The 24468-nt window shown below is 40.5% G+C and overlaps 1 protein-coding gene and 1 long non-coding RNA gene across 3 annotated transcripts; one reads left to right on the plus strand and one right to left on the minus strand.

Annotated features, from left to right (window-relative positions):
• On the plus strand, nucleotides 1-24228 carry LOC136443413 (serine/threonine-protein kinase 36-like). Of its 2 annotated transcripts, XM_066440638.1 has the most exons (36): nucleotides 1-636; nucleotides 755-865; nucleotides 5081-5221; nucleotides 7111-7188; nucleotides 7361-7491; nucleotides 7640-7688; nucleotides 7901-7968; nucleotides 8327-8459; nucleotides 8594-8687; nucleotides 9093-9271; nucleotides 9675-9862; nucleotides 10232-10358; nucleotides 10865-11008; nucleotides 11585-11664; nucleotides 11944-12043; nucleotides 12195-12292; nucleotides 12673-12778; nucleotides 13042-13192; nucleotides 13661-13773; nucleotides 14488-14595; nucleotides 14935-15033; nucleotides 15492-15650; nucleotides 16091-16117; nucleotides 16515-16625; nucleotides 16870-16944; nucleotides 17266-17493; nucleotides 17750-17853; nucleotides 18301-18423; nucleotides 20478-20563; nucleotides 20825-20898; nucleotides 21138-21279; nucleotides 21670-21793; nucleotides 22154-22214; nucleotides 22339-22468; nucleotides 22724-22796; nucleotides 23233-24228. In XM_066440638.1, exons 2-36 carry the CDS (start codon nucleotides 782-784, stop codon nucleotides 23495-23497), a joined length of 4053 nt encoding a protein of 1350 aa, XP_066296735.1. In that variant the 5' UTR covers nucleotides 1-636; nucleotides 755-781; the 3' UTR covers nucleotides 23498-24228. The 2 variants fall into 2 exon arrangements, with proteins under 2 accessions (XP_066296735.1, XP_066296743.1); XM_066440646.1 differs by lacking the exon at nucleotides 16091-16117 and having other exon boundaries at nucleotides 2-636.
• LOC136443405 (uncharacterized) lies at nucleotides 1493-4708 on the minus strand. The gene is made up of 2 exons (XR_010757146.1): nucleotides 2659-4708; nucleotides 1493-2538 (listed from the first exon to the last, which is right to left on the minus strand). It is a non-coding gene; the product is annotated as an uncharacterized lncRNA (long non-coding RNA).
• Nucleotides 24229-24468: the final 240 nt, after the last annotated feature.

Here is a 24468-nt window from a genome sequence, read left to right on the forward strand (position 1 = left end):
TTCTACGCTTCATATTCATTTCGGCCAAACTTTCCTTATAGTGTTAGTTAACATTAGTTTCGCGATTAGAATGACTCGATTTGAAGTAGGTTTCATTTTGGTAATGAGTTAACCTTTGTTGACATATACAAAATTCACATACGGATCTCCAAACTGAAGGTACAATATCGGCGATCACTCGGCTGAATGTGCTTGGTGTTCTGTTTGTTTGGCTTTGGGTGCTTCCTTTGACCCGGAAGTAGACTGGATCATGATATACATCGGTCGTCTGGAAACCCCCATGCAGACCGTAAAACCTCGCCAAAATGAGTACTTAGAAGGTCAACTTTGAAGGAACAAATTTCGTGTTCAAATACTTTTTGAATTCTCAACTGACCTACACGAGGTTGTCAGACGTGTTGAGATCACAGGGACACATAAACCAGCCTGATTCAACGTATCGTGACTGTACTACGACTGATTGTATGGAGGGTTCGAAGGACTCATTTCGGCGCGTAACAGAAGTCCAGTAATTATCTCCAGAAAATTGCTGAAAATTCGTTTCACAAAGATATATACATAAAAAATGTTTAAAGTAACAAAGAGTTAATAGTATAAAGAATCAAGCCAGTCATTGTGATCTCCCATTCTACAAAGGTATGGTGATATATTCAAGGTTATATTTGGTTGTTTACACCTGTGAGCTTGTCGGCATTTTTCTCTCGATAATAATTTCGGCACTCTTTCATCTGGGAATATGTTTCACCTTTTGCAGAAATCTACCTTAGACGATTGAAAAGTTATGGATCGTTACCATGTCTTGGAGTGCATCGGGGAGGGGTCTTTTGGGAAAGTCTTCAAGGGGAGAAAGAAGTACACTGGACAGGTGAGTAAAATTTGGTGGTAAGATAATCAATCGAGGCTACTGACAGGATGTTCCTGTCCATTGATTTTTTTTGCACTATTGACAGGACGTTCCTTTGATACGGATTGTGAAAACACCTCATAATCCTGTCAACCCTAACCCTAACTTTGAGGATAATGCTGTAAAATAATGCATAAATGTGAATGATAAAAAAGGGATGTTGTGACCCAGGATCGAACCCATTACCTTCGCATGCAAGCCTAGTCAGTCCAATCACTGTGCTCGGGGAGGTCGGATGTATGTCGTGTTGGTAACGGAATAATACCAGATTTCTGTCGGTTTTTCCCTGCAGCTTTTACCGATGTTGAACCCGATACAGATCCAGAAATCAGGCTAAATCAATGGAGTTCGCCCCTTGCTTTCCCGATAGCCTTCCTATACATTACCGACGAATGTCGGGCATGTATCGGTTTTCACGCAAAAGGTCACTCGCGGTCATGATGGGTGTCAGGTCCCGATTATTACGATATTGTAGCAATATCTCGTCGGACGAGTTAGACATTTTTTTCCATTGTTTTCTAATTACCGTAAATTTTCATTGATATATTTTCGTCAAAAGGCAAACCAGGTCATTGAATTATTACCGTGTTGGTAGATAATTTTGTTTGTTTGTTTGGGGTCCTTTTTTTAAAACTCCGCCGCTATTGTTATTCGTGGATAGTTGACCACTACATTATGCTGTTTATAGCTACATCTCATGTATTCCATATTCGTCTTTTCAGATTCGTGACAACCGGCGGGCCAGTTATACCGGCCATGCTTGAGGATGGGGACGGACTTTCCGGACACATCGATTCATTTTAATAAAAAGACAATTGTTCATTAATTTATTCGTTTTGTTCCCGTTCAGTTTGCTTTCGTATTGATCTGTTTGTTTGTTTGTTTGCTTCGGTGTTGGTTTTTTTCCAACTGTTTGTTTCATGTCACTAACACTAACACCTGACGTTCCCCGGAACTAACAAGTTCGGAAAGCTAACATGAACTCACATAAAATTTTCACAAATTATATTCTATTAACAAAATAACAGTAATCACACTTGACACGGTCACAATAGATATGTAAAATCTGTTAAAAGCACGCTTACCATAGTCACATTAGATATATTATAATCTTGTTGGCGATCATCGTGCAAATACTAAGCTAAAACATTAACAGATATAGAGATCATGGCAATCAATGTAACCTTTTGGCTCATTGTTGCATCAATTTTAGAGTTCTGGGGAAGAAGACTCGTGCCTCTTCGTACGGCTCAACGGTACTTTGTTGGCTGAAGTTTGTCTTAGATCGTACTTAGTGTCTCCGGATTTCACAAGGAAGTGCCGGCAGGGGTGTGTTTCGTCCGCCACCACCCTACCGAACTCACGCACGGATGCCTCGCGTCTCCGCTTCTCCAGGGTTGGCAGCTGGTCGGAGGGGATTCCAATAATCCTGCAGCAGGTTTTCTGTACCTTCTCGACCTCGTCAGACAGCCCACGAGGCAGTCCTCCCCACACCGGTGAGCCGTACTCTAACACAGGTCGAATTAATGTTGTGTAGATCTGAAGGAACTTGAAGTTGGTCCACATCAGTTCAAGCATCGAGACGGATTAACCACCATCGGCTGCATTTTTCCGGACCACGGTAATTTAGTACGCTGTATGTGAACAACAGAAGACATACTGAAATAATATGATAATGTAAATTGCTGAAATAAATCAGGAAATACAATCAAACTACGAAATGAAAGTTGCAAACATTAAGAGGGATAACGAACTTTGTCGATGCAACTCAGTTGTCCAGCATCCGTAACTTTCGTCTTGCCCGTATAAATTTCTTGTCACCGACGGCAAACGAAGGACTACTGAGAAACGAATGACTACTGAGAAGAAAAGTATTAGTACTCCTAGATGGTAACCGGGGTGTTATGATGGTCATATCAATGAGGTTTTATCAAACATTCCATTACTTTTACTGAATCTCGCACTGGATAAGCGACTTTATTTGTAACGTTCAAAACATGCTGCGACTTGACTAGTGACTACGGGATTCGGAATTATATTGTCAATTTATTTTCATGTAACGAATATGATTATGGAATATTGAAATATTCCTCCCAGTTTTACTGCTGATTCTTGCCACAGTTCAACCAAACACTACGTAGCGCAAAAATCAAAAGTACAGCGATTTGGGCCATTAGGAGTTGACGGCTCCACGAACAATTAAAAAAGAACGTTTGTTCACAAACTGTTGGGATGTTTTCTAGTTTCAATAAAAATGCATCGCCATTGTTTCCAATTGTAAGTAACAACCAATTTTTGTTTTCTTTTCCAGTGTCCCAACCAGGCTAGGAAAGATATCTGATGATGGCTCACGTGCTTTGTTAGCGTTGGCAAAGACGCCGTCAGAACAAAACGACGTGTCAATTAGTAGAAGTGCAAAGACAACACCCAGAGACCTTCATCAAGGAACAGAGGTTGATTTAAAAAAATAAAGAATAACAAAAATTTAAACATGATAATATAAACATAAGATGATGAAAGATAAAGAATAAATTAAAGTAATGTTGACTGTAACAGAGAAAAGTAAAACATAAAAATGGATCGTTGGGCTCGAACCTGCACATATTGCCTGCTTCGGACTGATGGACAACAACACTACCAGGTGAGCTATCAACGCTGGTTACAATCACGCTCGTTATTTTACGTATATGATATGGGCACTTGTCGTCTGTTAAAATGAAATCGCGTCAATTCTTTATATTATCACTTTGTTAGCGAACGACGACCAACTAATATTTATTAATGAAACGAAATGAGTGACATGTTAAAATAGAATTGAAGAAAACAAACAGAAACACGTAACGTTCGACCGTAGAACAATGCAAGTATATTCATTACGGACTGCAGCTGCGGAACCCCACGTGATGGGCCGTTTGTACTAAAGTGGTTTGAGGGTATTGTCACCCCGCCGCAATATTTAGCTCACCGCGATACGCCGCTTGCGTTTGCGAACAAATGGCTGCCGTACGGCGCCGCGAGTTGCAGGTTCGATCCCGGGTTTATGCTTCCGCGTCCTTTGACATAAATTTCCTTGGTTATTAAGAATTTATCGATGTTTCCTCGATTATGATATCTTAACTATGCTTCCCATACTTGCCGATTACAGACTTCTACGGAAATATCGTTCCTTTCAATATTTTATTTTTTGCCGGTTGTAATCAAAGTTTTATTGACACAACAAACAGTACAGCGAGTTCCGCACGTAGTACTACAAACTACGTACAAACTAAGTCTTGTAACTAAACAATAAAAGTTAACATCCGTAAATGTCAAATATGGTGCTGGAGAACAGCTGATCGATTATCGTCTGAAGTTTCCTTTTTATTAAGCTGCATGCCGCGACGACCACGTGCTTGTCTTTCTGCTGTCAATCATGCAGTGTCCATGGTAACCAGTACAGCGGCTACACGTCAATCAACGCCGTTGCCATGGTTTCATCCAAGCCGGGGAGTCCCCTCCGCCGTGTTTGTAACTTGTTGCCTTGACGACCGGCATCGGAAGTCTGTGGGAAAAAGAAACGACGTATTACCGACAAATTTGTCGGGAAAACATGGGTTTCTTATCAGGAATTTTGAGACCATCGAAAAATTACCGTGTGTATGTCGGGAAATGTACATCGACCGATGGAACACCGATGGTGCTCCGACCAGCCTAAAATGCGGGGGACAACTGTTAACGTTTCCCGATACATTCCCAGAGAATTGTGACTATGTATTCCCGACATGTTTCCCGTGTATACCCGACCTCCCCCAGCACTGTGAATGCTCTACCCATATGCATTGAGCTACCAAGTATTGCTCTGATACTATTATCACTATTGACAGGATGTTCCTGTCAATAGCCATGCCAATTATAACCTATATGCATTAATATTGATATCTCATGCTTCCACAAGTTCACGAACCCTATATGTACTGAACCAAAGTGGAGTCTTGTACAAAATTTCACTTGTCAGACTTAATACATGTAACAAGAAGAAAAAAAAAATCAAAATCAGGTTTACACGTCCAAAAGCACCACACCCATTTGTATGAAACACCAGGAGTAAGATCACCAGTATTGTTTGCAGATATATAGTTGCAGGACGAATGTCTACTTCTGATGTCTGACACACTTTTGGCATCCCTCCTTAAACAGGTGGTAGCCTTGAAGTTTATCCCCAAGGTCGGCCGTCCAGAGAAAGAGTTGCGGAACCTTCGGCGTGAGATTGAGATCATGCAGCACCTCCACCACCCCAACATCATTGAGATGCTCGACAGCTTTGAAACACCAAAAGAGGTACGGGTAGAGACAAAACTCCTGTCATTTCCGCAAAGAAAAGGAAAGTGAAATATGGGTAGTATTAGTTGTCCCATTTTTCAATGTTTTTGGTCATGTCAGGACCTACATTCCATGTCCTGTATTGATGTTCAATGAAACAGGGCTAGCACTTTTTGATAACCACTGGCTTGTTGGGCAGCCTTGCCTGTATGTCTCAAAACAATAGATAAAAAGATGAACATTTCATCTGAAGGTTATTTGTTTTTGTTTAAATTTGTGCTTTTTTTGTTTCATGATAATCTGATTTTTTTTAGCTTTGTGCCATTTTGCCATGGTGAAGATTCCTACGATAAAAGATTCTTAAACCTTAGACCTGAGTTTCATCATTTCATAACATTGTTTCATCATTTATGATAAAAAATAAAAAGAAATAAAAAGAGGGGTCAAGCTGTGGGCGTGGGGGTTGATAGCAGCCATTACAGGATAAGCCTATCTGATGTCAACACAACACAGTTAGGTTTTTATTTGAAGTGAACGTCTATCGCTAATCAGCCACGATTAGACGCCGCACGCCCTCCGGACCCCTCCGACTCTTCATGGCTGCCACACAAGCTTTTAAACACAGGAAAGGTCTGGGCAACAGGGTTTATGGTATCACTATATGTGTAACAAGCAGCTGATACTACTTCCAATTTTAGTTTCTTTATCTGTCAGACCTTATACATGCATGACAGTTGTTACTGAAAATATTGAGTTGATACTTTGTTGGTAGCAAGTAAGGAAACTCTCTAGAAATGGTAAAAATCAAACGGAACACTGTTCCGTGCATACATTATGGCATGAAATTGACATATACTGTAAGTCTGATTATTTTAGCCAGATGAAATTTTATGTTTTAAATAACTGTTGGTAGAGAACATTCAATGGGGGGTTTCTGATATGTAAATCTCTTCATATTAGTCACAATTGGTGTTCAATTAGAAGGGAAGTTGATGTTCAAAATGCTTCAAAATGTATCAGCCTATATGTAGATAACATATATGATATCACAATAACCTATTGCTTATAATATGCTATTCAAAACATTGCAATATCTTCAGATACATTACTAGTGTTTGTGTACTTGTTAATGATGCTTTGATAACTGTTACAGATACCTATTAGTTCATTGACAGTGATAAGAGTGAGTATTTTCAGATTGAGTGATAAACTAGCCTGCCATTGCCAAAGATAACAGTGTAGTTTGAGAGGCCCCAATGCCTGATTACACCATATTTGCATGAGCAGTAGTCCCTAGTTACAATTACATGCCTCGTTTGGATTCCTGTAAGTCTACCCCTGGTCCCCATCCACTCAGGGTTACTAAAGGTCAACCTTATCTCCATATGCTGCACAACTGTATACTATATTGGGCTGGCATGATGTCTAGTGTTGTCATGTGTTACTCTCCAAGCAGAGGTTTGACTCCGACTGGTTTTTGATGTGTTTTTAGGCGTTTTTTGTCTGGCTTTGTCTTTTGTCCCGTTTTCTTTATGTTGCCAAGTCAGGCTTGTCCAGCTGGAACCAAACCTTTGCTTGGAGAGTTGTCATATGTACTATAGAAAAGGTTTTCAAACATTGGCTGTATAGCAACAATGTCTTACTTGATTTAAATTACAGGTAGAAGAAAATAGATTTTAACTTTTGGTAAAAATTCTTACAAATTTAAGCCTTAAAACTCAAAACTTAAAACAGTATTCCGGCAGTCTCTAGTTTAGTACAGATGTACATGAGTTATTTTAGCCATGTATTATGATGTATTATGTTGATTGTATCTCACTGGAGTAAATCCGGAAGAATGATGATGATGATGATTATGATGTAAGGTACACAATTCCTTTAGAAATTTACAATAATGCAATTTCCAGGTTGTAGCTGTCACAGAGTTTGCAGAGGGGGAACTGTTCCAGATCCTGGAGGATGATGGGAACTTACCGGAGGAACAGGTTAGTGTTGTCACTTTTTTAAAAACATATTTAAAATGATAATAGCTAAAAAGTCTTCTTAAAATGTTCATTGGAATATCAACTCATATGTGAATATCAACTGATACAGTACATTCAAAATTCTGAAGGCAGAGTGATTGCCAAACTTGTCAATTCCTTTTCCTATCTACAGGTTCAGTCCATTGCGAGTCAGCTGATCTCAGCCCTGTACTACCTGCATGCCCACCGTATTCTACACAGAGACATGAAGCCTCAGAACATACTACTGGGGAAGGGAGGGGTGGTCAAACTCTGTGACTTTGGGTAAGTTCATGCTAATAGTATCTTTTGATGAGCTAGGATGTGGTAGAATTGATACTGTGGTAGAATTGATACTAAGTTGTTTATAATATTTGACTTGAATTTGAAACCTGGAGATGCAAATATGATGATTACTGTTGCGTTGTTACAGATTTGCAAGAGCCATGAGTATCAACACACTTGTCCTGACTTCAATAAAGGTAAGAGCTTTTCATACATTCATCCTGCTTAGCGTTGCTGACTGTGCGCCATTGTCTTAAAATTCCTTACCTCCGGGGCTTGATAATCCTTCATGTGCATGAAGTAAATGATTCAGCCATCAAAATCCAACTATTTTGTTTGCATATCCTAAATGGTTAGGTTATAAGAGTAAGGGACATTGAAAGAATATGACAAAGTTTGTTTGTTCCAGGGTACACCACTGTACATGTCTCCTGAACTTGTTGAAGAGAAGCCATATGACCACAATGCTGACTTATGGTAAGTTCGTATCAAGGACAGTGCAGCACTTCTTGATGTGTTATTCAGCACCAAGGACAGTACATGTACATTACTACTGGTACAATAGATTAAGTTCAATAGGCACATTGTAGCATACCATCGACTCCCATTTTAACAGGCTTTGAAAATGTTGGATGCATAAAATGTACATAGAAGTCAACTTTCTTCTAAATACATTATTAACATTGTGCTCTTCCTGATGGATTTGCATTCCAACAATTCATTACAGGTAATTTTGCAAAAATCTCAACTTTGAAGAATCAAAATTGCATTGTAGAAATTTCAGGTTTTAGCATTGATTTTCCATAACATCATGGCCTTTGTCCTTTTCTTCCAGGGCTCTTGGCTGTATCCTGTACGAGTTATTTGTGGGCCAGCCCCCCTTCTACACAAATAGTATCTTCCAGCTTGTCAGTCTTATTATCAAAGACCCTGTCAAGTGGCCCAAAAACATGAGCGCTGAATTCAAGGTGAGTCCAATCTGTTAACACCCTTGTTACAGAAAAGAAAGTCTTAATTCTAATGTTGTATATTGTGTGATGTTGTGTCAAGGTCTTCTTTGGTACATGTAGTTTGACTCATCAGAACATTTTTCTGTTCTCAGAATTTTCTGCAGGGCCTCCTGGTTAAGGACCCCAAGAAGCGGCTGACCTGGCCTGCACTACTGCACCATCCCTTTGTGAAGGAGGGAGTTGTTGGTATGGCAGCATTCTTTAGTAGAAAATTTGTCTCAAGTTGTTTGGATGTTTACTCATTTCACACAAAAAATTGTTGGACTGTAACTACAAAATGTAATGAGAGTTCTTGCATGCTCGGAGTTTAGATGAAATAACCCCAAAACTGCAGCTCAACAATTTTGAGGGTTTCTGAATGTCCAGCTTTTCTTTTCTCCACCAACAAGACATAATTGTAATCATTTGAGGATTACATACATTGATATACCTAGTAGTGGCTCACATTTCCAATGTGTTATTAGTGCAGAACATCTTAAACATTTATCTATCAATCTGAAGAACCAATGGCCATAGATGGATCACTGCTAGTAGCTATAGCTCCAACTTAAATTGAGGACAAGACTCTGATTTTAAAGCCTTTTTCTTCAGTTCTTGAGGAAACTAAGAAGCTGACAGCTGCTGAGATGCCCTTTACTGAGGAGCCTCCACCCGAGGTGCAGGCTGCCAAGGCTAAGGCAGTGAAGGAGCAGACTAAGAAGACTGGACAATCTAAGATCCTCAGCAAGGCCAGGGAGAAACGCAGAGAGGAGAAGACAAAACCTGTCTCGGTAAGTTTTGACGGCTGAACGTAGTAGGCTTTTCTGCTATCCAACATTGGGGTGGCAAGATAGCAAGGTTGAATGAATTGGGATCAGGGGGTCCTGATTATTTTTAACAGCAGAGGTATTTCTTCATCATGAATACTCTGTAACAGTACATTTACTGTAAACCTGTCTGTATTGTAGATTTGGACATGTAGAAATACCCATTTGAACACTCTATTTCTCTGTCAATGGCTCTTTATACAATAAAGAAGAGAAACATGCTATAAAAGAAAAGCAAAGACATTTTATTACACAATGCTCATGAATGGCTAAGCACTTCTACTCCTGTGTATAAGGAAAACTGCTTAGGCATCTTAACAAAATTATCATGGATACGTTATGTCAGTGTTTTTGACATTTTTTTCAGGGCAAGCCTGATGGAAAGGGAGAGGCCTGGTCCAAACAGCAGGGCCCTGAGAAAGGTGCAGGGAGTACCCCAACAAAGATTCCACGTGTTGCACCTGCTAACCCTGCATTGGGGGCAAAGGTGAAAGGTCAACCACAACCAGAGGACGACTGGGAAACCGCTAGCAAGGGCAAGCCTATCACCCCCAGGTCTGTTTTTTTCTGCACAAACTTTTTTGTTATTGGAAACCATCATTTTAGCAACATTTTACACATTACAAACATAACTGAAATCACTTTCACTGTATGCATATACATACATGGCCTGCCATGGTCTTTTTATCAAGATTATCTAGTATTATGTGAGAAAATAAACAACAGATATGAAGACTGTTTTCTTGTCTGTTAGGTTCAGTTTTTCCAGTAATCACAAATTTGTCGACTGTAGACTTATCATTGTCTGCCTTGGCTCCCAACGTCACTAATGTTTGAAGTATAGTCTGTCACAGCCCTAACTTAACACCAGGAACATATTGCTATTACATGGAGTAGTCCTGAATATTTCCTATGTCCCAACAGACCAGACCGGATCAGCCATGACTATGCCAGGGAGGAGGACATTGCTGCACAGAAGGCGGCAGCAGCAGCTAAGGAGAAGGACAAGAAGGCAAAAAAGAGCTTTGAAAATGTCAACTTAGAGAGTGAGGTGTGATACCATTCTTCATCTGTTTAAAAGTGTTTTTTATTTACTTCAATTCACCACAACGCAATGCCCGTTTAGAGCCCCTCAGATGTTTTGGGTTACACTTACTGGATTTTGATGACAACTGTATGCTCACGTTTGACTTGAAAAGTTTTAGGTTGTACCTACCAGGGAAGCAGTCACGAGGAGCTTGCTCCATTAAGATATACAATGTAGTTCTACAAAAGAAGTTTTAGTGTGGAACTTCCTCCTGAGATGTGAACTATGGAAGTTTAAGTAAGGCTGATTTGCTTCTGTGGTTTTATTCAATAATCACAATATATCAAATTGAAAAGTTGTTAGTATAATAGTACATGTACAGAAGAGAAGGCCCGGGAAGCCCGGCTGCAACAGAACTGATGAACTCATGTAGACTTGCCCTACTCTTTCGAGTGGCTGTCAACACATGTACATGTACTTTAAGATCTGTATCTAGTCTAGTACGTTAAGGTTGACCATGACTTTGCTAGGAGCTGGACAGTGATGATGAGTGGCAGCAGTTCATCGAGGCGACTGAGCCATCCAACATGCAGCTGACTGCGCCCATGACCCTGCTGCAGGACGAGCACTTCGCCTCCAGGATCTCTGCACGACTGCAGGCATCAGGACAACAGGTGGGGTTCCTCTTGTACCTTTTGTTCATAAATGTGCTGTTGCAGTGGCATAATGGCAGTGTTTGACCCAGAACCTAGAGGTCTTGGGTTCGAATCCGGGGTCTTCTCACTTGTCCTGTTGATGTTATACCCTTGGGAAAGGCACTTTACATGAATTTCCTCACTTCACTCACAGGTAAAAATGAGTATCTAGCTTTTGTTTGGGAAGTCCGTCTGATAGGACGCTAAATGGAGGTCTCGTATTTGAGAGAGCCACACCTGTAGCACACCACACAAAGAGTGGAGTCCTTCCTAGTGTGGTTCAAATAAATCTATACGGGTATACAGATTGTACTCTTCAGTATAAACCTGGTGTGTTACGCCGTGAGGCAGTTAACTTGGTATGCAATACAAACAAACAAATGTTATCCTGAAATATAAAAACAGAAAAGTTGACAGCTGAAATTATATAGCAACATCAATAAGGACAAAAAAGAAACTGATCACTAATAAAGGAATACAAAAATATCTGAAGTTACTCTTTTTCCTCTGGAACAGAAAATGTTTGCCAATATTAACTAATATGTTCCCTATCAGGTTCTGGAGGGTATGTTGGAGGGAGCTTCCAGACTCAGACCTGTCCTAAGAGTCATCTGTAACCTACTGGCCACTAAATGGTAGGTAATCAGTGTATAAAGATATGTTCTAAACATTCATATATGATGATGACGAGAATTGATGCGGATTTATTATGATGCAAAATAGTTTTGTTTAACGCTAATGATAAGCTTCATTTGTACAACACAATATAGCTTGTCTTATTCAGCATCAGTGTGAATGTGAGTAACTTGTGAGTTTTTGTACACCCTCTTTAGTGACAATGTGCTGAAATAACATCAGTGTGAATGTGTAGTATCAGTGCAAACAGGAGTTAAGGTAATGTTTTTCCCTCCCAGTGACAACGAGCTGCTGTATAAGCTGTGTCAGCAGATGGAGGTTCCCTCCTACACCCTCCACCTTACTAAACAACTGCTGGAGAAAACAAACATCAAAAAGGTACTTCAATTTGTGACTTTGTTTTTCATAATAACTTACTGTGCTACAAGGTTTCAATGCAATGTGAGATTCAGCAGTCTTGAATTCTATTGCCAAGAATCCAAGACCTTGTTTCTTGATATATCTTAAAGAAAATTCATGTCTTTTGCAGCTTCCATGGTGTCTTCAGGTTCTTGGTGATCTGGTCAGCCTTCTCACTGCATACTTCTCCAGTGACTTCAACATCTCAGAAATCAAGGGGACAAAAAGGTACTCTAGTTGTAACTTCTAACTTAGATATGATCTCCATGCAGATCTATCAGAGGCAAGGCAGTTTCAAAAGGGCCAACTAGTATCCAAAGTTTGGTTGGCCCTTTTGATACTGCCTTGCCACGAATAGATCTGCTTGGAGATTAACTAGATAACCTCTGTGCAGAATAAGTAAAATATAGACATTGTCATCTGTGCACTAATGTGTTTCAAGCCACACATGGATGATCCTTAAGTTAACTGGCACTTGTATGCCTTTGTGTATCTTGACTACTTGATATTTTTATACTACCTCTTGTATCAAATGATCTACTGTTACCTTGAACAAGACACATTAAACAAAAAATTTACAACATATCTATCTTTACTCTTCCCTGCAGCTTTGAAGTTTTTGAGAAATCAGCTCTGTCATTTGTGGAAATCTTACCTCTGGTCATCAAGGAACCCACAGACCACGATCTCAAACTCAGGGAACACGGACTGATGGTAAGTACAGGATGAGAAATGCCTCCACCCATGAGGTGTTGCCAAAAAATATTATATATCCTTAGGAATGGCAATGAATGTGGGTCTGGAATGTGGTCTGAAAGTAGTCTCTGTGTTTTTTAATCCAGTGGTACAGATGAATTTGTCTGCATATATTGTCTATCGAGATGTCAAACCTTCATCAACTTGATTCTTTACTGTATTTACCATCAATGATAATATTGTAGTAAGAATGCTCTGCAATGTTCTGATGTATTCCCCAGTGCCTGATGTTCCTGTGTGACTCCATGGACCATAACCAGACAGACATCCCCCGGCGGTTCTACAGCCGGTTAGTGGACCAGAACCGCGCCGTGCTCAACTCTCTGGTTGCCATGACACGGATAGAACCAGGGCTGCTCAGGAAACTGGAGAGTAAGTCCTGCTGTGTCAGATAATGAGACATTTTTGGGCACATGATAGTCCAGATTTTCTTTCCTGAATGTTAAAGCATAACTCTTTAAGCGGATGGAAAATAAAGAAAACCCGATGTTCTCTTTTAAGAGGCATGCTGTCCTGTTGCCATGGTTGTTGTAGGGAATACATTTTGTATCTTCAATTTAGCTCATGTGTTCCAGGTTATTTGACTTTTTTGTAGCAAATTCACATAGCCTGGGTACCATCCTCCATAGTAACTGCTGGCTCAATCTTTTCGCTTTCTAACTGTGGTACTACAGAAGATGGTACCCAGGCTAAAACATTGTTTAGACATGAGAACATTTTTTCTCCATGTATTCATTAACGTTTGACCAATGAAGGATGGGGTTCATCGACACATTGGTACAAGTGGAACTGTAATAACCCAATCTGGAATAAGAGTCTTTCTATTTTTCATTTCTCCAGTTGTGCTCCCCAGCCCAGCAGAAGCCTCAGCACGGGTGGAACAGATGTTCACCATGACAACGTCTGTCCTGGCCTCCATGATCCACACTGGAAAAGACAATGGGAAGAAGATGGTAACCTTATGTTATGATATATCATACACTTAACAAGTAACTATTATAGCTAAATCTTAAACATCTACAGCAAAGGAAATCCCAAAGTCTGTATTTTTCCTTTCCTTCCATAGCACACAAATGATTCATATACTGTATATCATTGGTTAAAACACAGGCATATGGTCGCAGAACACAGTATTAATGGGCGACCCCCGTGGACAATAGTAGTTCGGGTACGAAGTAGTGCGTCACATTGCTTGAAAAGGCCGTAGTTTTTTTTCTGTGCACGTTAGCGAGGCTGAAACTGTGGTGAATGGCAGAGGAATACGTCAGTTTTGAGACAGTACGAGTTTGATTACGATGTTTGTTCGGTCGAGTTGGATTCGCGCCTGGATATTGTTACCGCCCGACTACTGTAAGTCGCCTGCAGTACGTTGACCTCCGCTGGGGGTCATATCAAAGTGGCTTTTAAAAGAGAACGAGCCGGCAAATCTAACCTCATTTTGCAGATATTTTGTAGATTGAACCTTGAAATCAAACATATAAAAATCTGGCACCCTAATTGTGCACCTTTCTATAAATTTTCAAGCGTCGAAGCTTCTCACCTTGGGATCCTTAACTATATAAATCCCTATAGGAGAAATACTGTGGTCTGCAACCATATGTGCCGTATACACTAGAACTGAAGTCAAACTTGTGACCAAATGGTGCAATGCCTTGTTTTGTCACTAGGTGGCCTCGTACATCACTGACCAGTTGCTGAGCTCCCATAATGAGTACATCCTGAAGGAACTGATGGAGAGAATCATCGACCCAAACAACTGTGTCAGTGTCATCAAGGTACCTGAACGTTCTTTAGAGCAGATCTATTGGGAAAAGCAGATATGTTTTATGACATACAGCAAAGATGCTTCAATGTGCATTGTACTGCAAGTGTCATTGCAGTTCTTCTGGGGAGTAGACATCTGCTTGTGTTTTAGTCTGAAATATGGGTAACCTAAACTGGGCATCATTCTCTTTAGTTTCCATGGCTCTGACACTCCCCGCTTAGTTGGTTGGCAGCACCCAGGCTATATATAACCCAGAATACAATCCAAGTTGTCTGGTTCCCCTGTTTGGTTTCTGCTGGTCCTGAAATGTTAAGATATAACGTTAAAGTATCTTGTTGTTCTCCCCCAGGTTCTGTACACCACCTCTCAGGTGTCCAGGAAGATGTGTCGGCTGGTGACGTCCCAGGAACGGCCCATGTCAGCACTACTGGCCATCCTGGAAGGACAGGTCTGTAAAACTCAGAGTACTTAGAAACTGCAAATCTTACTTCTCATCAAAACATGCAGACCAACCTGCAAAGATGAATAGAGGGATTAAAACAAAGTTATGAAACAGGTGTTATACCATATTTCCTCAGATACTTAGTATATTTTCAGAATTCAGTGAAAATCTTTAGGTCAAAACATGTAGATCTACCCACAAAGATGACTAGAGGGATTAAAACAAATTCCCCCTGAAACAAGTGTTATATTTCGTCAGATACTAATTTTCAGAATTCAAATATTGCACTGTATTGGCAACTTCACATTTAGTTGGATAGAACAGGCAGCAGCTATGTCTCACAGTGGTAATGATTTGATCAACAGTTACTGCTGAGTACCCTCCAAATATTCACCTTTTACATAAAGATCTCTCTGTCCTTTTTTCGTTTCATGTCTATTTTCACTGTATATATCCCCTTACAGGTGCCTCTGGAGGAGTCAGTTCTACTGCAGGGGTTTGAGATGACCCTACAGCTGCTGAGTGTCTTCCTGCTACAGCTGAATAAGGTGCCCAAGGTGCTGGCAGAGGCGTCTGGTCTGATTGTGGATATCTATGTCCAGTCACAGGTGCCAAGCCATGGGGTAAGTTAGATATGGACTGACCCTGACTGTCCATCACAATTAGCAGTTCAACAAATGGGAGAATGGCCAACGGCAGTATAACCAATGAGAGAGTGGCTGCATTTCAAATAGTTGCATTTTTGTTTTTATGTTTTGCATTTCTATGTTTTGATAGAGGTGGGCAGGGCTATTGGATCGGTTCATTCTTAACTCATGTGTCAAAAAATGGTAAAGATGCCCCCTGACTTTGTACAAATTTGTATAAACTGCTTGAAGCAGGGCATTTCATCCTGATCCTCGTGTGGTTGAAGAAATCCTTAAACTGGGTTAGCAAAACTAGTATGTCATATTTCATGACAATTTTTGTGTCTATGGAAAACACATCTGAAAAGTAGATTTATTTCTTCCTTAAACATTGTTCCAAGTCTGAATGATCTCTATTTTATGAAATTTTCTTCCAGAAGAGAAAACGCTATCCATCAATAGAGGTGAAATATCATATCTTTGTGTATTATGCAAGGGGAAAACTAACAACCAGTTGCAACATTTTCTCACAGGTGTATAGAGGATACTGTAAAAGGGGAAATGTTCACAGTGGTTTTATGTTCACGTTTTTTGCGTTGACCTCTTCCCCGTGAGCATTTTTGTTCTGTCTTCTGCTCGTCTACCCCCTTGTTTTAACCGCAAACTTAAAACCACCGTGAACAGCATTCATTGGTTTGAAAACTCATATGGTGAATGCAGTGTTGGGTGTTGGGTTGATGAACTTGATGGCATAAAATCTTTCAAATACATATTCTAAGAACATAGATGAGCTTTCATTCTAAAGTATAATTTTGATGTCTGTAGTTTATCAACCTTGTGCGCCCCCCCTCCTCCCCCCAGGCTGCTGCTGCCCTCCTCTTAAGTCAGATGAGTAACTACGGTGTGGAGATAGAGATGCAGATAGACGAGGTTCTCATGGCCTGCAGACATGTCCTGTCTGAACTCTCTGAGGTGAGGCACATTGTGGTGTAATAGGATACTTGGAGAATTGGAAGCATGGGTTGGCTCGGGTTCAATGATGTTGTAGTTGATAGCCAGGTTGACTCATAGCTATACCCACACAGTAATGTCAAGTTGTTATGGATACACATTTTTTTTTAGCTTGTCACAACAATGATTGGGATTGATATTGAACTATCTTTGTTACACGGCTGATGTTTGTACATAGATAAATTTTTCTGTGTTCCCATCCTAGGTGACCGTGCCTTGTCCCCTGCAGCATGGCATCCTGGATGGCATGCTGGAACTATTGCTGCAGCTGGTGCATGAGGTAAGTGCTAGAACCATTTTATTTATCATAATGTGACACTATTTGAAAAAAAGTCCTCCAACAAATCACATGCATTTTTTCATAGGAAGATGTTGAAATCATATTCTAAAGTTTTGTTTTCACCTCTGCACTGAATTTGGGTAGTGGATACCATCCTCTGTAGTTTACGTTCACACCCAGTACTTGTAGTTCATACCAGTACTTATTCAAGACTAACATTGCAGAGAGCATACTAATATAGGAGCAACATTAAAGTAAGGAGGATTGTGCCATGCTATGGAAGTCTTTAAACTAGGATAACATTCCCTTTTCTCCCCACAGGGTGATGTATCTGTGGTGCGGCTGTTTATCGAGTGCGGCGTGTGGAACCTGCTGTGGCACCGTCTGGTCCAGGTGCTCCACATCAACTCACAGACAGAGATGGCCGTGTACGATGTGGAGGGGGAGGAGAAGATCCTGTCTCCACGGCGACCACCCCCTGATTGGTCAGCGATGTCCCCCTCAGGACTGATGGTGATGATGCAGATGGGCACTATTGTGTTCACAAAGGTATGAGATGTATACTGAGTAGTACTGCCACATTACAGGAGTTGGATAAAAGCTAAATTACTAAAAATGTTACTGAAATGTTACTGACAGTAATCATTTAATACTGTACTGTTCAGTACTCATAGTTTGCCAAGGGTATTGTCATCATGTTTAGAGATCCAAGTACAAAATCTTAACATGTCTATGCAGATTTAGAACCATATCCTGATCCTTTATGTAACAACCAAATTGACTGTTTTCCCCACCCCTCCCCCAGGAGCCCCACCAGTGTGTCCCCCTCCTGGCCAGTGCAGACAGTGTGGTTGTGCTGTGTCTGGCCACTATGCTGTCAGACTTCTTCCTGGCTGAACTGGCACAAAGGTAAGGACGGAACTTTTACTGTCACTATAACATCTACTAAGTACATAATTCCACCAGGGTGCATAATTGGTTGGTGCAGATCTCCAACCCAAACGTCCCCCAGTAAAATACACTCCAGTATATCTAAACTGTGCATAACTGCAGGTGCTGTGCTAGAGATCTCTCAAACCTACTGTTTTTCAAAGTGGCAGATTTATGTTACCCGGTGGATTAATGTTTATGTAGGTTAAATAACAAGTCAAAGTTTAACACACTGTAACCCAAAAATTCTGATCATTTGAACAAGCTTACTGCTTACGATGAAGCCTAGATCAGTATAAGCACTTGCCATGCAATTACTGATAACACTTTTAAGACTGTTATCAGTAATTGCATGGCAAGTGTTAAAACACTATGACAAATTTCTTCTGGCCCAAAACATTTTCCTTTCATCCATTTTTGTGCCAGCCCTGGTGATGAGGACTCCAGCCCATCGGAGAGGGTCATTGACCTGATCCTGCAGGTGACCCAGCTGTTCTGTTTCCCGTTCGCTGTGGACACAAACGATACCATCCTCTCAGAGACACTCAGGTGGGGGATCTTTTTAGCAATCTTGGCACACATACCTGTACAATGTAGATGATTATCGATGAAGCCATGCAAATGTATATTGTAAGTCTTGAATCTTTTGCAGTGGTTTTATTTTAATGGTTTTTCCTCTCACCTCTCCACTGCAAATTCATAACACTGTGAATATGCATTTTCATTATATTACTACTGTATTGCAGAATTGTATCAACCGTAAATTTAAAACACAGTGAAACCTCCTACCACGATATAAAACCATCGCAAAAGTAAATGAATTTGCAGTACTTTATTTTCTAGACCTAGAAAGTCATGATGTAAATCAGGAAAAAAACTCATTTTTGAGGGTAATAATGACAATATCTACTGTGTGAATATTGAAAAGATATCCTTATCTATGTGGAATACTTATTATGAATGTTTGCTATTTTGCTGCTAATACAAAATATTCCTGTGGATGGATAGTGAGTGAGTATTGAGACAGCTTTATTGATTTGCTATCATGGTTCATGGCAGTGTTCTAGCCAGCGCCCGTCCTCCCGTCATTTGACGGGTTTTTGTCGCTCATGACGGACAAAATTTTTGCCCAACCCGTCATTTTTAATGGACAAATATAGGTGTGTAAAGATATTTAGACAGAGTTTAGAATTTTGCAAAAACTCCAGAGGATCACCGGAAGTTCGCGACGAGGGCGATCTAGATCATTTCAAATGCCCGCCGGCGACAAAGAGCGCCGTGGTGGATATTTGGTGGCCGCCGAAAACTCGGCGTCATGCGCCGCCCTCCCCACAGTTTTGGCTGGTCGCATCGGGCTGACGTTTATTTCTGTTTTGTCCCTCTCGGTTCACCGTCAGTTATTGTTATCAAAGAAGCCTAAAAATTTAGAAATATTCCTATAGCTAGGCTTTCTGTAATCTGTAAAACATTATTAAAGTTTCAAGCCGCGGCGGCTGAGTTGAATGCGCTTTCTTCCCGTAAGAAATGGTAAACAGGCGTCAGATATTCTATTCCACCAATCACAGTGCGTCGTCTCCGGCGCGTCAAGAAATACCGACCAATGACATGCGAGTCTCGCTACTCGCGTGATTTCAGCTAAGCGTGAATTTGCGAGATGTTAGAGGAATGGGGGGGATCGCAAGGATCGCACGACGAAGCGGCTGTTGGAAGGCTTGAATCGACAACTTTTGAAGACATTCAGTGCAGTCACCGGAGAAATTAACCGTGGAAAACATGGGGGAAAAAATGGACGTCTTTATGGCGTTCTTTCTCAAAGTAGGGTGTCAAATTCCTCATTATGTTCAATAATTACAGGGAGCATACGGGACAAGTGTTGAAAAATTTTAATTTTGCCGACTTATTCTGTGTGTATTTTTTGTAGGACGTAGATACGTAATAAAGTTTTGTTGTGCTTGATTTTCTTTTCTTTGTCGATTGTATACAACATAGAAATGTAGCTTGTGTGTGAACATTCGATCTCAGTACCGCGATGATCGACGGCACGCCTCCCCCCCAAATTAAGCCTGAAACCCTTGTGTAATTTTTCACCGAAAGAGATGTCATTAAACTAAGCTTATTCTACCAAGAAATTTGCCCCTCAAAATGCAGGAAATAGCGTTTCAGAGGGTCTAGATTCCAAAATTTTCCGGGGGAGAATACCCCCGGACCCCCCTAGGATGGTCACGCCTCCGGCGTGACGCCTCACGCCTTCGGCGCTCGATATGTTCTTCCCGACAGGAAAATTGAAATGACGGGTAAAAATTTTAGGCTGGCGAGAACACTGGTTCATGGCCTCATTTGATGAGTTAATGTTATGGATATTATTCGATATTACTAAAAGTTGACCAAGTTTCCAAGAGGAAAATTCAAATGTCTTTCTAAAATCCAAGTATGATTATCATAATTAGAAAATATCACCCGATATTACAGAAAAATGATTTATTTGACAGACACCAAATTTTGAGATGTAAACTAAACACTTAACTTGATAGTCAAGTCATACTATCTGATCTGAACTAAACATTTGAAGTCAGAACTCAACATTGACCTTTGACATGTTTCAGGTGTGTACGTGAGGTACAGCTGGTACCACAGCTGCTGTTGGTGTCCAGACGCTACCTCAAGCTGCACTTACTGGAGATGCCGATAGGTGGGGTGCATGAGAACGTTTTACAAACAGCTTGTGTGTGCTAAACTGTTTACGTTAACTTGCACTAAATTTTATTAGCAGGTTGATGTTGCATTTTAATGAACCTGGCAATGGATCCAGGACTGGAGCGACAAGATATGATGATAATAATCAGGACAAAACTAGATAAATCTTTAGCATCCTGTATTAATGTCCAGCTTGCAAACATATGATTCCACCTTGTGGTATCTTGATTGAGTATCTGTATGTTTTAATTTACAGGACTTGTGAGCAGGTTGATTCTTGGCGACACTCAACTCATTCCACAGTTTGTCATCATGGTACAAAACACAGAGGTAAGTGAACCATCTTGGCAAACATGCCGGTATACATCACATTGTCTACTTATCTGTTTTGTAAAATGACAATTAGCTAATGCTGCTTTTACAATACTTTGGCACATCTTGACCCAAAGGTTCTTTGTAGGCATCTGAGTAATGAAATGACTTATTAGAGCTGTTTGGATGGCTGATGAATATTTATGCAATTTAATCATATTTCTCCACATTAATCACGTCTACTGTTCTGCGTTCAGTCGACAGGTTTCCTGGTCCAGCTGCTCTCCTCGGAGGCTCCTGTGGCAGTGACAGCTGACGTGCTGTCCGTGTGCTGTCACATCGCCAGGAACTCAGCTGATCACATGGACTTCCTGAAGTCACTGCTCGTGGGACAGAAAGGTATAGGTGGAAATTGTGTCGTACTTATTTTAATTGTTCTAGCTTTATAATTGTAGTACTGATGGCAATGGTTAGAGGGAGTCCTGGAAGGTGTTGTTTGGGGTCAAATTTGTAGACATCAAATAACAAAAATTTGTGGGTGTGCACAGATTTTTTTGGTTTAGATTTTAAAAAAAGTCATTATTGGGGTAGGCTGACCACTCTCTCTTTGCAGCCAGGGCTGAATTGCAAGGAGCTTACAATTGGCGGGGCTAAATCAAATTACCAAAAAAAATCCAGCCTCCTGTGACATTTATTTGGTGGAGGTCATGTGCTTGTAAGGTCTTGTGCTTGAAGATATTGGTCCTCTTTTTGCAGTTAAATGGAATGTTGGCCCTACTGGTTCCACAGGTGACTATAGCACTCTGCTGTCCCTCCTGAACCACACCTCCCCAGTGGTACAGTCCAGAGCCTGCAGCCTTATGGGTAATCTTCTCAGACACTCAGATGACTTCTACAAGGTGTTGAAAGCCAGGTAAAGTTTTTCTCGCTTCTTTTTGATTGGGCAGGTACAGAAATAAAGTTTTCATACTATATTTAGCTCTTGGTGATGAAGTACTACTGATTACTTTAGATATGTGTTAAAAGGCAATTTAGAATATCCAACCAACTTTGAAGTTAGATGTCCCTAAACGTGCATTAAAAAATGCATGATAGAGATCGAGAAAAGCATGCACTTGTATTTGACAGTCACATGCAAAACATAAGAGTACACTGTAAGGTATAAAGGTGATCTGATTATCTTAATTGCCAATGTTGCTTTTTTAGAACCAAAAATGACTAGTGTTATACATGCATCTCTATATCAGCTGTTTCTGTTTATTTTTTTTCGCAGGAAGCAGTTGGTGGAACGACTGCTGACACTTCTTAAAGATAATGACACAAACGTCAGAAAGGTTTGTACACACACTTCATTCATATCTCAAAATTTGTGCAAGTTAAGAAAAAAATTGATGTATCAAAACGTATCAACTTCAAGTACATTTCTACAAGATGCATTGTTTTGTGACTGTGTTGCAGTGTGCTTGCTTGGCTGTTGGTAACGCAGCACATCACAACGGGACCCTGTACAGCATACTGGGAACAGCAGTGCCACAGCTAGTCAGCCTGTTGAACGACAATCTGGCCAGGACCCGGGCAAATGCTTCAGGTGGGTAAAGCCATGTTTCCCAATAACTTACATCCACAGACTGTGTCTCATAGGGTAGTGAGTAGGTAGTCTTTTCAGTTTTCAGTGTAGGATAAAAATGTTTTGTCGCGTAGTTTGAAGGCAAGTTTATTTTTCTTGTGCAAACATAGCTTGAAATGGTACTGAGGTGAATCACAACCGTGTGAATTATATTTCTGCTAAATGTTTCAAACAATAGATAATAATTAAGAAAATATATAAATGTTTCTTTTACAGCTGCACTTGGAAACCTGTCCAGACATTCCTCCACCCTCTGTGTACCACTCATCAAGAACAAGGCTCCTCACAGGTGAGTATTTATGATATTTCCAAGCCCATTTCTATGAATTTTGAAGGTTGATACATGTACACCAGTTTGTTGTCCTACATTCTGTTCTCTGTTGCAATACCTTGTTGTAAATGAAATATAAAATTACACTTCTTGAGACCAAAATGTCCGTTCCACATGCACATGCAAACACAAATTGTAAGTTAAGAGATACAGGGGTGCCTACAGAATCGATACAATACTTACTTTTAGTATAACTCCTTTTTTTTTTGTAGTGGATCGTGTGAATTCCATAAAATTCATATATTTCTTTGTACTGGATCGTATGAATTCTGTAAAATCCGCATGTGTTCAGTTAGATTCTTATGAATGCTGTAAAATTGTTGTGCATCCTTAGGCACTCCTGAGATATGAAGACTTAAATCTGAGGCCTGTTGACATCATCATTTCTTTCCAGACTACTAGAAGCTGTCCTGCACGACAGCCAGGTCACAGTTCAGGAGTCGGCAGCCATGTCCCTCAGGACCATGTGTCACCGGCGGGAACTGAAAGAGGTCCTCGTCTCACTTAAAGCTCCAGACAAGCTCTCCTCCATGTCGCAGGGAGCGCGAACGTCCACCGTGTCCACCCCGGGAAGTCGTTACTCCGTCAGCTCGGGGAGCCACAGGAGTGCCACCGCCGTGGCGCAACACTGTCTGAAACTACAGAGACTTCTCACTTGATCTTAAAATACATATCACGTCTTTCTGCATATCAAAAGCAAGGCAGCTAGAGATATCACCACTTGCACCTTAACCTTCCTCTAAGTAAAATTAGAGCTGAAAAGATTTGACTATATACAGTCATACCTGGGATCAAGGAACCACCTGGCGTAGGCAACCACCTCCAGTCACAAGCCACTTTAAAACAGTCTCATCCATTTTTACATAGTTAACCCCACCCTGTCATGAGCATCGCCTGTCCTCAGTAACCATTTTTCCTCAGTCCCTTGAGTGATTACTGAATCCAGGTTTGACTGTATCATACTTCTCAACAGAACGACCTGTTAATCAGTGAGCAATGTTTTCTGATGGTTAATATATCAGTCTTGAAGCCCAATTTTCCGTCCATTGTAATGTTGTATGAAGCCTTAGAATAATGAAATCCCTTGTATTCCTCACTTGAGACAATCACAGATATTATACTATATGTAAGTGGAAGCGCCATCGTGGTTAGTGTTGCATTTTTGAGGTGCTAGCTAGGTATGCAGTTTAAGTGTGGTTTGCAGGCTATGTCAATGTTGTGGAAAATATCTTTGTTTGGTGTCCTGAATTCACGGAAAATATGTGTGTAAGTTATTGTGTGGGATGTGTACTTGCTGTAAATATTTGTCAACACATTAAAGGAATAAGAAATTCAAGAATTTTGGTGATAAGAATAAAAATTGAAATAAGAATAATAGTTGGAAAAGGTATCTATCGTCACTTTGTCTTTCTTGTATTTTCATTGAAAAAAGGTGAGACTCATGCAAGATCTATAACATTGCAAGAATAGCATGGTAGATATGACTTGCAGCATTCCATGTGAAAGATAAACATTTCGGTTTTCTCTTTAACGTTAAAGTCACTGATTCTTACGATCTTTGACAAGGAGTTGAACAAAGGCACGCTATCTCAGACTCAAAAGAGCTTAAGAAGGCAACTATAAGTTTCAA

Source organism: Branchiostoma lanceolatum, chromosome 1 (assembly GCF_035083965.1).
Source record: "Branchiostoma lanceolatum isolate klBraLanc5 chromosome 1, klBraLanc5.hap2, whole genome shotgun sequence".
NCBI classification, from domain to species: Eukaryota; Metazoa; Chordata; class Leptocardii; order Amphioxiformes; family Branchiostomatidae; genus Branchiostoma; species Branchiostoma lanceolatum.

Excerpts from the sequence above, each read along its gene's own strand:
- LOC136443413 (XM_066440638.1), top strand. The coding sequence starts at position 782 with ATGGATCGTTACCATGTCTTGGAGTGCATCGGGGAGGGGTCTTTTGGG. Across the intron at positions 9,863-10,231 it reads GGCAAGCCTATCACCCCCAG|ACCAGACCGGATCAGCCATG; the intron begins GTCTGTTTTTTT and ends ATGTCCCAACAG. Across the intron at positions 21,280-21,669 it reads ACTGCTCGTGGGACAGAAAG|GTGACTATAGCACTCTGCTG; the intron begins GTATAGGTGGAA and ends CTGGTTCCACAG.